This window comes from Varanus komodoensis, unplaced genomic scaffold, assembly GCF_004798865.1.
Source record: "Varanus komodoensis strain SLA01 unplaced genomic scaffold, ASM479886v1 scaffold41, whole genome shotgun sequence".
NCBI lineage: Eukaryota > Metazoa > Chordata > Lepidosauria > Squamata > Varanidae > Varanus > Varanus komodoensis.
In genome coordinates this window covers 7,280,172-7,297,698 of record NW_025335954.1, presented here as the reverse complement: position 1 = coordinate 7,297,698, position 17,527 = coordinate 7,280,172, and the positions used below count along the sequence as shown (strand labels likewise).

At 46.2% G+C, this 17,527-nt stretch overlaps 1 protein-coding gene across 7 annotated transcripts in view; it reads left to right on the top strand.

Annotated features, from left to right (window-relative positions):
* The window catches only part of LRP1 (LDL receptor related protein 1), a 405,127-nt gene that overhangs the window by 319,581 nt on the left and 68,019 nt on the right, over window positions 1-17,527 (top strand). For all 7 annotated transcript variants that reach the window (XM_044443327.1, XM_044443325.1, XM_044443324.1 and 4 more), the window contains 9 exons: window positions 136-270; window positions 405-534; window positions 1,667-1,793; window positions 2,517-2,668; window positions 3,113-3,237; window positions 3,415-3,786; window positions 13,517-13,706; window positions 14,150-14,354; window positions 15,472-15,664. In XM_044443327.1, the coding sequence (XP_044299262.1) occupies window positions 136-270; window positions 405-534; window positions 1,667-1,793; window positions 2,517-2,668; window positions 3,113-3,237; window positions 3,415-3,786; window positions 13,517-13,706; window positions 14,150-14,354; window positions 15,472-15,664 (1,629 nt within the window). The remainder of the gene's footprint in view (window positions 1-135; window positions 271-404; window positions 535-1,666; window positions 1,794-2,516; window positions 2,669-3,112; window positions 3,238-3,414; window positions 3,787-13,516; window positions 13,707-14,149; window positions 14,355-15,471; window positions 15,665-17,527) is intronic.

The following is a 17,527-nucleotide window of genomic DNA, read 5'->3' as shown; positions in this document are numbered from 1 at the left end:
GCTGGAATATGGAGAAATAGATGATTTACCACCAGTATGGAGACTGGTGCCACAGGCTTTCATTCCCCAGAAGTACATCTTGTTACCGTGAGCCTCTTCCTCCTACCCACCAAGTGCCCTTTTTCCATCCTTCAGAGAATGACACCATCTATTGGGTGGATATGGGCCTGAGCACCATCAGTCGAGCCAAGAGGGACCAGACGTGGCGAGAGGATGTGGTGACCAATGGCATTGGCCGTGTGGAAGGCATTGCTGTGGACTGGATTGCAGGTAGGGCAGTATGGATCAGTTTAAGTCAGAGACAGGAGCTGGGGCAATGACGAGGAGGAGAAATGCCTGCTACTTGCAAGGAGTGGAGAAGGAACCATTGGCGAGGTCTTCATTTGACACCTCTTTCCCTCCAGGAAACATCTATTGGACAGACCAGGGCTTTGATGTCATTGAAGTTGCTCGGCTCAATGGTTCATTCCGCTATGTGGTGATCTCCCAGGGGTTGGACAAGCCACGGGCCATCACTGTACACCCAGAGAAAGGGTAAGAGATCAGCTATGATTTGCTGGGCCACAGGGTCAATGATAGCAAGAGGAAGAGGCTCAGGATGCATTTCTCTGCAAGGCCAGTAGAAGCTGGTAGGTTGGAGGTGAAGAAAGGAAAGACCCCTCAGCACTGTGTCCAGCTTATCCATGGTTGTTGGGTTCACTTGGTGAGGGGCTGTGGACTCACATTTCCTAGGATCTCCTCAAACAGAGGTAGGCAAACTGTTGTTACCATCCAGATAGTTTGGAATACATAATCCCTCTGAGGCTATGGGGTGGATATAATGAGACACCAAGCTGCTCCAAGTGCTGGTGGCCCACTGGCATCTGCCACTCTCTTCTTATTCAGCATGGCAGCTGCACAGGGAAAAGGAGTCAGAACCATCATGGAAAAGCAGTTCTTGTCTATATCATAACCCATTTTTTTGAGCAAGAAGGGAGCTCATGATGGAGCTCAGTTGCTGATGGCAGACAGTCAAGTTTGTGGCCAATCTATGCATGCAAACAGTTGGATTTCTGAGCCAAGGGATTAGTGAATCTGTGGCCAGTGGCATGTTGAAGAATTTTGCATTTTGAGATGATATGGGGCAGCGTGCAAATTCAGCCTGTGCTGCTTGACCTCTGATGGCCCATTTGTACAGCATCACTGCTTAACCCTGCAGCCATCAAGCGATAAACACAGAGAGCCGTTGCAGCGCAGTGCTTACACGGTTGGACTAGTGCAGCCTTCCCCAACTTGGTGTCCTCCAGATGTTTTGCACTGCAATTCTCCGCGTTCCTGACCATTAGCCGGCTGGCCAAGGCTGATCAAAGTTTGGAGGTCCAAGACATCTGAAGGGCATGAAGTTGGGGAAGGCTGGACTAGAACCAAGGAGACCTGGGTTCAAATCCCCACTCTACCATGGTGCTCAGTGGGTGATGCTGGACAGAAGCCACCTCACAGGGCTCTCATGGGCCTAAACAGGGTTTGGGGAAGAACTTGTTATGCTGTTCTTGAACCTCTTGGAGAAAGGAGAGATGCAGATTATAAAACAGGAATAATAACAGGCTGCTGTGAACTAAACGTAAATGCTTAGCTGAAGATTTGATTCACAAACTGCTCTACCATTGGCCTTCCTCCTCTCCTGCAGGTATCTTTTTTGGACAGAGTGGGGGCAATACCCGCGTATTGAACGTTCCCGGCTGGATGGGACAGGGCGAGTGGTCCTCATCAACACCAGCATCAGCTGGCCCAATGGCATCTCCGTCGACTATGAGGTACAAGAAATAGCAATGGGTTGAGTGGAGAAGGGTAGGCATCTCTGAAACTCAACAATTAGTTGCAGAGTGCACAAAGGCAGGGTGTGAGAGCTTGTGGTTTGGGTTGGGTTGGGTTTTTTTTGTTTGCCGGCTTAGGGGTACTCTAGTGTCTCAGACTGGTGGCAAACAAGTGGATGTTTTTGCTTTTTAAATATAGATATATTTTCTACATCAAGATCATTCAGAAATTTGAGCAAGATTTACAAATCATTATTTGCCCCCAAAGTGCAAATTAAGCAATCTCTTACATTGCATAACATCCACATTTGTTAGCTGTAGGGAGAGACGAGGAAGGATGTCATGCACTGAAGGCCTGCCTACTAAAATTCCTGCACAGCCTCAGTTCTGACTCCCCAGACTTCTCCAGGCATTCTTGGTTAACCAGTCCCACTCCACCCATCCCAGCAGTTCACTCAGCAGTTCCAAGTGAATACACATTGGTAAACAAGCAACCGAAAGAAAAACCTGAGAGATGCAATCATAATGTGCTTTTTTGGCCTTACAAGATAATTGCAAGTCTTATGTCTGTTGATCCTCTTGTTGGAAAACAATTTGAGCTTGCAGCGTGTGAGGATATCTTGGGTGGCATCTGATTGCCCCGCATCTAGCCCAAAATCATTTTTGCATCCTGGTCTATTGAGTAATTCCCAGGGACAACACATCCTCCTGATCTCTTTCTAGGATGGGAAGCTTTACTGGTGCGATGCCCGAACAGATAAGATCGAACGCATAGACCTGGAAACTGGTGACAAGAGGGAGGTTGTCTTAGCCAATAATAACATGGACATGTTCTCAGTATCGGTCTTTGAGGATTACGTCTACTGGAGTGACAGGTCTGTGTCTCAGGGCTACGTATCAAGCGCTGGGGCTGCTATGGCAGAATAATGCAATCTTGTTTAGAAGACTTTTGCAGCTGCTGTACTGCTTCTTCCTCGACTGAGAAAGAGCTGTGCTCATTATAGCTGGACATCTTGTATTCTCCATGGAGCCCTATTTATGTATTTGAATATTTGTCCAGTCTTTTGAAAGGGCTGCATCCATGAGTGCTGACATGCCTAATACTCAAGCACTGCTGAGCGTTTGGATATATGTTTGTACATGTGGCTGGGGAGAAATGTGTGCCTAGATAATATTTATATGCAAGGTCATGTGTGTGTGTGTGTGTTCAGAGACACGCACAATTCAAGAGTGTTCATGTGTGACAGATTGGCATCTCAGGCTGTGGGCTCTCACTTCCTCTTTGCATCTGGCCATGCTCACATCATGCTTCTTTCTAGGACTCACGCAAATGGATCCATTAAGAGGGGCAACAAGGACAATGCTTCAGAAATTGTATTCCTGCGTACAGGAATAGGAGTGCAGCTGAAGGACATCAAGGTGTTCAACAGAGCCAGGCAAAAGGGTAGGTAAAAGAGCTGCCCTGTATGTCACGCACTACCGGGGCAGATGTTGGGAGAGGAGAGTGGAATTTGCCACCTGCAACAGAGACATCTCTCTCCTTTGGGGTTAGGTAAGCCGTGCTGCCAGGGGCAGGCCGAGCTATGCTAACTGCTGCTCCCACCCTCACCTCCCTGTCCAGGTACCAACGTGTGTGCTCAGAACAATGGTGGGTGTCAGCAACTGTGCCTGTACCGAGGAGAAGGCCAGCGGACCTGTGCGTGCGCCCACGGCATGCTGTCTGAGGATAGTGTGAGCTGCCGAGACTATGATGGGTACCTGCTCTATTCGGAACGCACCATTCTCAAAAGCATCCACTTATCAGATGAGAACAACCTTAATGCACCGATCAAGCCCTTTGAGGATGGGGAGCACATGAAAAACGTCATTGCCTTGGCTTTTGACTACCGACACGGCAGCAAGGGCAGCAACCGCATCTTCTACAGTGACATTCACTTTGGCAACATCCAGCAGATCAATGACGATGGAAGTGGACGGCGGACCATAGTTGAGAGTGCGTACTTGGAGCACTGCTTCCCACCCTTCCTTCCCTGTTTCCTCTGGGGAATGTGTACAATAGAACGACCTGACTTTGGTGGCTCTAGAAGGTTCTTCATGCCTTTTGGCCTCACATGTGTGGCTGCAAACAGAGCAACTCAAAGAACAGGACAAACCATCTTGATTTCCATTGCTTTAGGATTCAGGTGGCTTGGGCTTATTAGAATCTGTCCTTCAGCACATCTGGAGAAGCATTGCAGGGTTCTGGAATTTGGTGTCAGGTCCTTTAGTGGAGTTGGCCATGAGCAGAAATTTACTGGATTTTTCTGCAGTGGTGGAAGGTATCCTGATGTGGATGGATCGGGTGCATAGCCTCTTTAAGCCTGAGGGCTGCATTTTCATTTTGGAGAAGCTCTTGAGGTGGTGGCTGGGACCAAAGTCAAAAGGGGCAGGGCCAAAAATGCCAGCCTGTTTGTGCTGAAAATTATTACTGCTGGGAACTAAGCCTTAGGAAAGACATTTCAACCTTTTTGAATGGGGGAAAACTGCAAAAATGCTGGGAAACCACTGAACAATTGGCGACTGGGGAAAAGGATGGCCACAGGAAAGAGGCAGAGCCACTGGGACTCCCTGGGGGTGCGTTTACCCCGAGACCTGAAATTCTGAACCCCTGAGGTAGATGCTCCCTTGAATTTAGGAGCAGGGCTTTGCTATTGCCTCTTTTAATACAGATACAGTTTATGTCCACTTTCAGTCCACTGGTGCTGTTTTGACTGCAGTTTCTTCCAGATTGAGGTTGGCTGAGCTAGAAGGCCAGTGAGACAGATCAGCCATAGGGTGAGAGAATTCCTGAGTCCAGAGATCCTGGAATAGCAGCAGAAAGAGCTGAATAGCTCCATTGATTCAGCTTGGAAGGAAACATGAATTTCAGGGGCCAAAATCTGTCAGCACATTCCAGATTTTCTGTATCATTGCTTTAGTAACAGTGCCTTAGTGATCAGTGCACCACATATATGTGGGTATGCATGTTTGTACAATATAATCCTTGGGTTAATGTGGAAGTGTATAGGTTTGCAGTTTGTTCCAAATGTGAAATAGTGTTCTGTTTCCTTCAGTCAGTATCTTTTACCAACAAAAGACAATGATTTTGGATTAGCTAGACAAAGCCATCATTTCCATAGATTCTCCCTTCTTTCCCCAGAACTTTGATTGGAGTTTCTTCTGTTTTCTATCTTCTTGAAAGCTTGAGTACTACCTTGGGAAGGTGCTGTAAGCACCCGCTTTCAGTCCAGTTTTCTGATCCCTTTGCCAATATGAAAAATACTTTTTAAAAGTGTGTATTTGTTAAAGGGTACAGACTATGCAAATAATTTTGAGAGCACAGGACATGTGGCCTTTTCTTGGTTCTGTTTTCCCACACGTAAGGAAATTGCCCTCCTCTGGTCAAAGAAGACAGTTCAGGAAACGGGCTATCTGAAAAGCAAGATAACAAGCAGGCAAATGTTGAGCACAAGGTCCTGTGGGAATCAGGCTAAGGCTGAGATAGCAGGCACAGGTCAAAGCCTTAGGCAGTCCAGAAGTAAAGTCAAACAAGGCCAGATGCAAGATCACAGGCAAGATCTAGGAAGATGGTAGGAGACACTGGCACCAAAAGAAGAGCTTTGTTTCCAGCACTGGTTAAGGAGACATGAAAGGCTCTTATTGCCAGAGCCTGCTGGGCCCCATCCAGGGCTCAACTCAAGCACATTAGAACTCTCTGGAGTCATGATCTTGTGAGGTGTCATTTTTTGCAAGGCTCTCCTTCTCATGGGAGCCCTCCTGGCCTGCCACTTGATCTTGCGGGTCAGGGTTTGTTCAGCCCTGCCTCAGTGGCAGAGAGCCCTCCCCCTGACAGCCAACTCCACCAAGGGCCCAGGCTCCTCCTGGTCTGATGACAGTGACTGATTTGGTGTGCTCCTGGTTTCTTGGAGCTCTAGCTCTTCCTCTGAGGAAGATTTCTCCAGTGGGGGTGGAACAGAAATTATTCAGCAATTGATCATCAAGAGCAATCCCCCTCGGAAGAGTGGTCAAAACACCAGGATAGCACGGACATGTTAGATTCTTTCTGGGCAGATCTTGGCATTCCAAGAGATGCTGAGCTGCTTTCTCCCATCCCTCTTTCTGGTAAGGCCTATATGACATGACTTCATTTTGCTCTGCATCTCCCCATCTGTAGCTCTCATCATTGGCTGGAGCCTGGAAATGCACAGCGTCCCATTCCAATGGATGTCACAGGGTGGCAGCAGCTCCTTATCTCTTGCAGAGTTTAGTTCCTCAGAACAGATGCTGACCTAATAATAAAAGCAATTGGAATTTCTTTGCAGGGACTGACAGGACTCCTTCAGAGAGGGGCCAGGTATCAGGGAGGATGGGAGGAAGGAGGAGGCTGGGAACTCGAAGGAAAGGAAGCGGTGGGAAGGAGTTGAGGTGCATGTACACCAGTGCTAAGAGCATGGGTAATAAGCAGGAAGAGCTTGAAGCTGTCCTGGGAATAGGAGGGTATGACCTGGTGGGAATCACAGAAACTTGGTGGGATGAAAGGCAAGACTGGAATGTGAACATAGAGGGATATCATCTTTCTAGAAAGGACAGGAAGGGAAAGACCAATAGAGAGGAGCTGATAGATGCAGTACAGATTAGGGGAGCTCTGGATGCGAGTGATCACTCCATCCTTTGCTTTGAGATCAGGTGACTGGGGACATGCAGCAGGTCGAGCACTAGAAGCTGGGACTTCAAAAGGGCCAACTTTGGCCAAATGAAGGCCCGACTGGGGAACGTCTCCTGGGATAGGTTACTGGAAGGTAAGCGAGTTGAGGAGGGGTGGATGGCACTCAAAAGGGAGGTTTTGGAGGCGCAAACCTTGACGATACCTCTAGTTAGTAAGGTGAGGGAGGCTGTGGCCCCAAGAGGGGCACGGGGAGTGCCGCCACGGATGCAAAAGGAGGTGGTTAGAGGGATTAGATGAAAGAGGAACCTCCATAGGAAATGGGTACTGGGGGAAATAGACAAAAGGGTATACTGGGAGGAGGAGGCCTGTTGCAGAAGGATTCTTCACAAGGCTACCGCTGATTACGAGCTGACACTTGTCAAGAATATCAAGAGCAACAAAAAGGGCTTCTTTCAGCATGTAAATAGGAAGAGGAAGGGGAAACAAGTGGTGGGACCACTAAATAAGGAGGAAGGAGATCCAGTGACTGATATGAGGGAACAGGCACAGATGCTAAACGACTATTTTGCCTCTGTGTTCTCCCCAAAGCAGGACGGGGAAGATCTGCATAGGAGATTAGATGAGGCCAGGGATTTAGGAGCAGAGATTAGAGTCACCCCCCCTAGAAGTTGAGGAACTCCTCAGGGCGCTGGACATTACAAAGGCGCCAGGCCCCAATGGGTTACAACCGAGAGTACTTAGAGAGTTGGCAGGGGTTCTCTCACACCTGCTGGCCTCCATTTTTGAGACCTCGTGGAGAACAGGTGAAGTTCCAGAGGACTGGAGGGTGGCGTCAGTGGTCCCAATTTTCAAAAAGCGTAGTAGAAAGGACATGGGGAATTATAGACTGGTTAGCCTTACAACCATTGTAGGAAAAACAATGGAAAAGCTCATAATAGAGAGAGATCTAGTGATGCTAGATAGGGAAGGGAGGCTGACAGCTGCACAACACGGCTTCCGCAAAAACAGGTCCTGCCAGATAAACCTTGTGGAATTCTATGACAAGGTTTTGAGATGGCTAGGTGGAGGGGATGCAGTGGATGTGGTATACCTGGATTTCAGCAAGGCCTTTGACAAAGTGCCCCATGATATCCTGATGGAGAAACTGAGGAGTTTTGGGATACACCAAAGTACCGTCCGGTGGATTAGGGCATGGTTGACTGACCGAAAGCAGAGGGTAACCATTAGTGGGGAATCATCGGGATGGTGGCCAGTGAAAAGCGGGGTCCCCCAGAACTCTGTCCTGGAGCCGATCCTATTTAATCTTTTCATAAATGACATGGAAGAAGGGGTGAACAGTCTGCTGATCAAATTCGCAGACAATACTAAAACTGGATCAGTGGCCACAACTGAGGAGCAGGTACTCCAGATCTGGACAGACTGTGGAAGTGGGCAGGAGACAACAGGATGGTGTTCACTGTGGATAAGTGCAAGGTGTTGCACTTGGGGCATAGGAATAGCTGTCATAAGTACAGGTTGGGGGACAGGTGGCTGGAGAGCAGCACTTGTGAAGGGGACCTCAGGGTGCTGGTTGACTGCAGGCTAAACGTGAGACAGCGGTGTGATGCAATGCCCAAGAAGGCAAACGCCACACTTGGTTGCATGGAGGTGTGGCTTCTAGATCGAGAGAGATGTTGCTACCGCTCTGTGCGACTCTGGTGCACCCGCAACTGGAGTATTGTGCTCAGTTCTGGGCCCCTCATTACAGAAAGGATATAGCCAGGTTAGAGTCAGTGCAGTGTACAGTTTGCAGGGGATGGGGGATGAGGCAAGACTGAGGGAACTGGGTCTCTTCAGCCTGGAGAAGAGGAGACTCAGGGGGGATATGTTGGCGACATACAGGTATTTGAGGGGATGTCACACGGAGATGGGTAGAGACCTGTTCTCCCCTGCAGAGGAAGGCAGAATGCGCTCCAACGGAGCAAAGCTCAGGGAGCCAAGGTTCCATTTGGATGCCAGGAAGCACTTCCTGACAGTCAGGATCCCGAGGGTGTGGAATGGGCTTCCACGAGAGGTCATTGAGGCCCCATTGGGTGTTCAAAGATAGGCTGGATGTGCACATGGTGGGCATGTCGTGAGTGGAGCTGGCTGGAGCCGGGAGTTAGAATAGATGGCCCGGGAGGCCCCTTCTGACTCGCTCTGTTTCTGTGTTTCTATTTTCCAATGTTAAGATAATGGTTTGGATCTTAGCCGGCCCTGTATAAACAGAACTAATTCAGGTTCACAGAAAAGGTTTCTACACCACCCCTTTTGCAGCCCCATCTAAAAAATCTAAAAATCCACCCCAAGGGCTGGGTAGTTCCTGAGGAATGTGGAGGCTGGATGCAGGTAAGGGGGAGCTAATAGGAAATTATCTTTTCCTTATGTGAACAGAGGAACGTAGAGATCAAGTCATTGTCTAAACAGCAGGGGAGACAAATCTGGATTTATCCTCTTTTATTTGGATGATGCTTTATGTGGTTACGTATCATGGAAAGCTTCTCTATGCAAATTCTTTCAGTGTAGGAGTAATGGCAAGTAGCAAAGAATCCTGTGACACCTTAAAGGGTAATAGAGTTATTGTTATGTACGCTTTTTTGGGACACGGTGTCAAAAGCTTAAGCCACAATAAAGGGGTTGGTCTTTAAAGAGCCCCAGGACTCTTTGTTTTATACAAAGTGACTTTCAGAACAAGTCTGGGCAGATAGCCAGTAAATTTCTTGGGAAGAAGCCTTTGAGGCACACAAGTCCCCATATGTGCCATTTTCAAGGCAAAGATGTACCTCAGCAAAATGCAGCCTCTTTTCCATGGTTACCTTTTAATTTAGAAGATGAAATTATCATAAAATTCTAAATATCTCTGTAAGCAGTCATTCCTGGCTCTAGCCTCTTGATTAGCTTTCCTGGGTCCCTCCTACAGCTGTTAACAGAGTCAGATCACACAGGCAGCTATCCATTAGGAATCATAAGCCTTTTAATGAACGTGTTCACACTTTGCAATAACATGTTTGTGGCTGTTCTAGGCTTAATTGCTTGAGGATAGACAATTTTCTCCAGAGACAGGTTGTATCGGTGGGAGGAAGCAGACTCATGTTTAGCATGCTAGACTCTGGCCTGCAAATTGTGGCTTTAATCACAGCGTTAATTGAGAAAGTCACTGACTATGTAGGACACCTTATTTTATGCCCCAACTGTGTCCATGCAAAAGAATTTGGAGCTCAGACAGTGAGAACAGCATTATGTTCTAGCTACATCCTGCCTTGTGAAAAGCTGTTCTGTTAGTATTAGGAGCAAGGTGCATATTTCTCTCCTGTCTGTCAGTATAACAGGCTGCTGTTTTTAAGAACATGGCTAGAAATTACCTTGGGTTTTCATATTGAATTGTATTTTATTCTTTCAGATAATGAGTTTTGGTGCTAGAGTGTTGAACTGAGGACCTGGGAGGTTTGGGTTCTAGTCCTTGCTTGTCAGGAATTGGATTTCCAGCTTATTCCTTTTAAACCACAGACAGTCTTTTTACATAAGAGCTCTTTATTTCCTATATACAGCCAGCAAACTGTAGCCACCTGAAAAGGAGTCCCTGTGCATAAACAGAGTGATTTGCTGAATCCAAACAAGAAACTGCATCTGAAAACCCTCCTTTTCAGTAACCCTGGGTGACCCCCTCTGGAGAAGGACTAGCCTCCTAGATCTATGCAACTCCTCTAATTGGGTAGTTCTTTTCTCCCAATGCCACATCATGTGGTCAGGACCCCCAACTGGGCTCCTCCCACTCCTCTCCCATGTCCCCTCCCTGCACTTCTGAACCCTGGCTGTTCCCAAGGTTGCCTGAACACCTGGGGCCAGTAGTGGCAACCTTGAGATGAGCTCTCCCTCCTCTGCTATCTCTATGTCCACAGATATTGTTTTTCAGCCCACACAGTCCTTATCCAAAGAGTTGGTGGCACCCTGGCCCTGGGAAACACACCAAGAGTAACTATCCCTTCCTTTCCTAACACTGCTTAGCCATGAAGCTCACTAGGTTACTTTGGGCCAGTAACAGACTCGCAGCTCAGCCTCAACCTATCTCACAGGGTTGTTGTGATGAGGACAAACTAGAAGCTGCCTTGGGTTCCCCAGAAGGCAGGATATAAATGCAGTGTAATAATAATAAGAATTAGATTTTCAACTGTTTATAATCCACCCAAAGAACAAAGTTCTTGGACAGATTAAAAATATAATGAATAAGCAAACCAGAATAGCTGGAAGAATGCTAAATGTGAGGCCATGCCCAACTTGTGTCCTCACTAGGATGCATGGCTCAGTTGTGCCTTGGTATGGTTACCTTTCCAGCCTGCAGAGTGGATGAACTAGCCGCAGTGCTGCAGGATGGCCACCCCTGATTGCAGCTTGCTGCGATAGTTAAAATGGGATTGAGCCAGTCCAGTTGAAAAAGGTATTACATCAGCAGCTTGTATGGGCCCTTGCCTGATTTGGCCAAGATGTTAGGTAACTTCATCCATCCATTCTTGGGCACTTCCCACTTCAAGATTAGTGCCTATTTAAAGGTGAACACTCAGACATCCCCGAGGTATTCTCTCCCATCTATTGATGGTGTTCTCAGTGCCTTTCAGTCACTAGCCATAGTGAGCTCATATCAGCCAGGCTCACCTTTTTGGAGAACATGGGCAGCCCGCTCTGTATGCCCTCCTTTCGAGGTTGTTCAAGAGACAGAGAGGCAGAGCATCTTTGTGAGACTGGAAATTGGGTGGTGCTTGAAGCCGCATCCATCACGTCTCCTCCAGGCACCTGCAGCGGGCAGGGATGGTGGGAAACATCTCATAGTGCTGCATGTTAGCGGCAGTAATGAGTCTCTCAACTCTTCTCCCCTTCTTGTCTCGCATCTTAAGTTGTGTATATAAATGAATATTACACAGCAGTGGGTTTAATGAGACTTAAAACTCTACTAAAGCTCCAGGGCATTGCTGCTTGTGTTCCTGTTTGCATTGCTAATATGTGTGGGTGAGCAGTCCTCTTCTCCCCCACCCCCAACTCTCTCTCTCTCTCTTGGCAGGGAAGGCAATCAGACCCGCACCCTGCATGCCTCATTCACTCTTCAAACACTGGCTTGGGGCATGCCAGCAGGGTGCACCATTTCATTTGGAGATGAGCAAATTAGTTCCCTTCTGTTTATTAACTTTGAGGGGGTGGAGATGCACAAATGCAGGCAGGCTCAGATGGATTGATGCCAAGTGGCTTGTGCATACGTTTGCTGCTTCTGCACTTTCGGCCAGTCAGTCCAGTTGAAGGCTGAGCTCCTGTGCTTTCTGCTAGGTATTAAGGAAGCTGGTAGGTTCTCCTGATCCAGATGATGCTGGGGACAGCAGGGAGCTTCCTGCTCTTTGGGAATTGCCTGCTATTAAGGACAGTCTTGGTGTAAATTGACTGAAAGATCTTGTGGTGTCACTCCTTAGTTTGGGATAGGGCAGGGGTGTTGAACCTCAGGTCCACCAGACAAACCCCATTCCCCTTGGAGTCCACATCTGCCCCATTGGATTTTCCTGCACGAGCATGCCCTCTTCCTCCACAAATGATGATTGTTGGGCAGTTTCCCAGCATTTATGTTGTTTTGTTCCCATTCTCAAAGGCTAAGGGCTGCGGGAGCTTCAAGCCACAATATGATGGTCTTTTGGTCCTGCCCCTTTGCATTTGATCCTGCCCAGTGCTGGGATGGTAGCTTCTCCAGGACTGAATCTGACCCCTGTGCTGAAAGTGCTTCAATACACGTGGCATGAGGAGATAACTTGGATAAAAGCCATTTGCCCACATACCTAGGCATCGTTTGCAATGGCTGACACATTGGGTTCTGGCCAGTGGAAGTTCCTGCTTCAGTAAATTGCCGGTCTAGACAAAAGCTTTGTGTTATCCATTTTTTGTTGGGGTTTTTTTTGTGGGGGGGGGGGGTTACCAGCACGCTAACTGGGGCCAGGGCTATGGTCTGAAAGGACATGAATCAGCTCCTCTTGCTGAATGCCATGCATATAAGGTGAAGAGGGATAGAGGCCAGGGCAGAGTAACTCACTGAGCTTGGCCAGGGTGCAGAGACAGTGTGCTGAAGCAGCATGGTTCTCCCCAAATTGACCTTGGCCAGAATTACACAGAAAGCTTATGTCAGAGCAAGGAACTAAAGACTATCAAGTTCCATTCCCTTTGGGCAATTTTCAAGTACCAAAGGCATATGCTAGAAGAAGAAAAATATTCTTGATTTGATCCAGCTTCAGGTGATCAATTAAAAAGCATTTCTGAAAGAACTCAAGATGTTTTTTTTAATTGCAGACATTTAAAATAATCAATTTTTCAGACAAAGGTAATAATTTACTCCTGTTGAAAGTGACCGTGGCTAGTGTCCAAATCAATAAAGACAATTAGTAAAGTTTTGTTTATGGCTACTAGTTTATTAGGCACATTGTCAGAAATAAAAACACAGCCGTGATATTTGCAGTCAGACACTTGCTTCTAGGCTGCAAGATAAAGCCACACTGGAAGATGGTGGGTGGTGAAAATAGGCACATGAATGCTGATTTTTGCCTATGTTGCACTGATAACACTTTCAGATCAATGGGGCCAGTTCATTATCTGTATTTTTCTTTCCTGCTCTAAGCTCTGAAAAACCAATTCTGCATGTTTTCAGGGGTAGAACAATCACACCAGGGAAAAGCTGGCATTGGAGGGTACTGTTTCACTGCCACCCATGCCATCACCAGCCCATTTCTGCTCCTCCCACCAGCCTCAACCCCAGAAAAATTTGCTAAACACTGGTGATTCTTTTTCCAGTTTTTGGCAAGATGAGGTAGGAGGAGGTTGGAGCCAAAGAGACACAATAGCTGTGCTTAAACTATTGCTGGCAGAACAGCAGGACTTGGGGCTGATTCCTTGACAAGCTAGGAGGTCTTGATGTGCAGTCACTAAAGCCTGCAGGGAAACAGGTTGTGTAATGGAACAAATATTTTGCTAATGTCACACCATGCTTTATTCTCAACAGATGTTGGCTCAGTTGAGGGGCTGGCCTACCACCGCGGCTGGGACACCTTGTACTGGACAAGCTACACCACATCCACCATTACTCGGCATACTGTCAATCAGACCCGTGAGGGAGCTTTTGACAGAGATACCGTCATCACCATGTCTGGGGATGACCATCCACGAGCCTTCGTGTTGGATGAGTGCCAGAAGTAGGTTCCAGTGTGCCCTGGACAGCTTAAAAAGCAAGCCCTCTTTAGAATAGCAAATGGCTCTTTGGGCTGGAAGTCAGTGAAGGCCTTGTGGCAAGCACACTTCAAGAGCATAGTGGCCACACCATGAAGCAGCAGTAGATTTGGGCCACTTTTCAAAGGTAGCCCCACCCCACCTCCTGCTGGGGCAGTGTCTCTCTTAAAGTGTGCAACGTAACCCTGGTGGATATACTCTGAATGGCGTGTCCAGGCAGACCTGGAGCCTTGCAGACCATGAGACTTAGAAATCTTCTGGAATAGTCTTGCCCACTCACTTTGCATAATTTTCCAGCCAAATAACTGTGAAAAGCAAGTTTGTGAGGTCAGGGCAGACAGTAATTTAAAGCTTGCTCAAGTCATATACACTTTGCTTCCCTGATCATCCCTTTTCCTGTTTTCTTCAGCCTGATGTTTTGGACCAACTGGAATGAGCAGCACCCCAGCATCATGCGGGCTACACTGTCAGGTGTCAACATGATCACCATCATCGACAAAGACATCCGCACCCCCAATGGACTGGCCATTGATCACAAAGCAGAGAAGATCTACTTCTCCGATGCCACGCTGGATAAGATCGAGCGATGTGAATATGATGGCTCCAAGCGATATGTAAGTCCTACAGATGAATCAGCAGGGCTCCTTCCCAGGGTAGTCTGGCCAGAGGAGATGCTTGAAAACCTCAAACATGAATGGCCTTTGGACCATGGTGTGGAGCAGGTCATTGCTCAAAGATGTGGAAGGTGGCAGGAACTTGTTCTGTTGAGCTGATTGGAGAACAGAAAAGTTTTACGGAAGGTTCTCTGCCTCCCCCACCTGCTTTCTTCAGTCTCTTTGGCTGGAGACTGGCAATTAATTTTTAGGTGTGAAGGCTACTTGAAGGAGAGAGTATTGCCCACGTACTGTGCAGTGGGGCAAAAGAAACATGTATACAAACTATGGGAAGTGATGCCTCTCTCAAATCACTGGCAGCTCTCCAGTAAACAGTCCTTGGTTTGCAGTCCATAAAACAGAGTTTTCATTGACTTCAGCAGACAACAAAAGTCTCAAGGAGCTGCTGTGGTGGACGAAAAGTGGCGAAAGTCCCATTGCCCAAGAGCAAGTCCATTTGTGTGACATTGGATTTCATTGGGCAGAAATATATATATAATTTATATTTATGAAAGACTGCAACACAGAGAGAGATAGTAAGTCAGTGTGGCTGGTCCTGCAATTGGTACAAATTGAAAAACAAATAGGGACCATTTCACTCTGTGGCTGCACCAATATTTGTGAGTTTCTGTCTTGGTAGGACAGTTCTGTTCCTGGATGAGCATGGAGAAAGCTACCAACAAAGTGGGGAGAGGCTGTGGCCCTCCCGATGTTGTTGGCCACTACCTCTCTTTATCTGTGACCTTTGCCCTTGCTGGCCTTGACTGGCAGGAGCTGAGGTCCACAACATTTTCTAGGCCGCAGTTCCCCCACACCGGTGGTCTGGGATGGGTTGCTACCTTTCTGAACAGTTAGGAAGAAATGAAAGAAACTCAGTTGCTTGGACAAAGGGCCAGAGTGTACAGAACGTTTTGAACCAATCTGCTGCTGTGGATAGGAGACCACATGAATGCCCTTGTTTGGCTGAAACTGAAAGGTGCACTTGAAGGCACCTTGTTGTGAGTGCTCAGGGAGAGCTCAGTCAGTAGAGTGATGGACTCCCTTCTCCCCACAATAATGCTCTGACAATATCCAACAGGTGATCCTGAAGGCAGAGCCAGTGCACCCGTTTGGCCTGGCTGTTTATGGTGACTACATCTTCTGGACAGACTGGGTGCGTCGCGCTGTGCAGCGGGCCAACAAATATGTGGGCTCTGGCATGAAGCATCTGCGCATTGACATCCCCCAGCAACCCATGGGCATCATTGCTGTGGCCAACGACACCAACAGCTGTAAGGAGAACCTCTTGTCCTTTGGGGGCACACAGGGAGAGGGACTCTAGTAGTGATTGTTCTGCCATTTAGGAGGGGCATGGCTTAGGTTTCCTGTACCCTTGCAGGTTCATTAATGGCCACATCCATTCAGTGATTCCTTAGGAAAAGTGGTTCTTCCCTTCTTGCTGGTCCTTAGGAGAACTATTCTTCCCTTATCTATTTTGTTTTTAATTTTATTAAGATTTTTAAACTAACACTAAAGGCATCAATCATCAAATACATGGGACGTACTGCGTCAGCCCCCTACTCATATTTTTTAACATTCTATAGTCATATTCAAATCCATTTATAATAACTTAAAAACATCTTTAAATCTAAGCTAAGTCCCGTTTCTCTAGCCAATAATAAAAGAAATCCCAAGTTTGATAGAAGTCAGTATCTTCTTTCTCCTTCAGTGATAAAGTCAGTCTATCCATTTCTGCGCAGTCCAGAATCTTTTTAGAATCAGTTCATCGGTGGGTAATTCCTCACTTTTCCAGTGTTGAGCAAATGCAATCCTCGCCGTGGTGATTACATGTAACATCAAATACATTTCTTGTTTACTAATATCTTCCGGTATAATGCCTAATAAAAAAACTTCAGGTTTAAAAGCTAAGGGTTTTTGTAACATTTCCTCAAGCCATTTATGTATTTTAATCCAATACTTTTTCACATTGTCACAAGTCCACCACATATGGTAAAAAGTACCCAATTTATGTTTACATTTCCAGCATCTGTTTGACATATTTGGAAACATCTTAGCTAATCGGTTTGGTGATAGATACCATCTATAAAACATTTTATATAAGTTTTCTTTATACAAAATTGCTAATGTTACCTTAATATTTCTCTCCCACAGCTTTTGCCACTTTTCTAATTCAATATTATATCCAAAATTTTGTGCCCATGTTATCATAGTTTCCTTAACCTGTTCATCTTCCATTTTCCTGTCAAGTAAGAAATCATATAATCTTTTAATCATTTTCTCATCTGATTTAAGCATCACTTGATCAAACGCTGTTAAGTCCTTATAAAACCCCCATGCTTTACAGTCTTTAGCATATCTCGATTGCATGTGCACCTTATGCCACCAAGAGATATTAAATCCCTGTTTTTGTGTTTCTTGATCTAATTTCAGGCCTCCATCCTTATCCAAAATATCATCATATCTTATGATCCCTTCAAAGTTCAATGCATTTGGATAAACAAAAGCTTCCATAGGTGAAAGCCATTTTGGTAGTTTATTATACAATTTTAGCTTTAACTTTTCCCACACCGACATTAATGATCTTCTAATAAAGTGACTTAAAAAAGACCCATGTGTCTTAGCCTTCTCATACCACATATAAGCATGCAAATGATGACCTTCAAGATACAAAATTCTCTTATTTCTTAAAGTTATCCATTCTTTTAGCCAAGTTAAAACAGACGCTTGAAAATACAACACCCAATCAGGAAGACCAAAACCACCATTCTTTTTAGCTTCCTGAAGTATTTTTAATTTAATCCTTGGTTTCTTCTTTCTCCAAATAAATCTTGAAATTTGAAAGTTTAAATCATCAAAAAAAATTTATCAATTTTTACGGGAATCATTTGAAACAGAAACAAAAGCTTTGGTAGTATATTCATTTTAACAAGTGCTGTTCTTCCCATCAAAGATAATTGCAAATTGGCCCATTTTTCCAGATCGCCCTTAATATCCTTCAATAGTTCATTGTAATTGTCTTCTTTCAAAGTAGTACGCTTGGCTGTAAGACAGATTCCCAAATACTTAACCTTTTTAACAATCTGCAAGTCTACTTGTTCCTGCAGCCTTTTTTTCTGGTCTTGTGTGAGATTTTT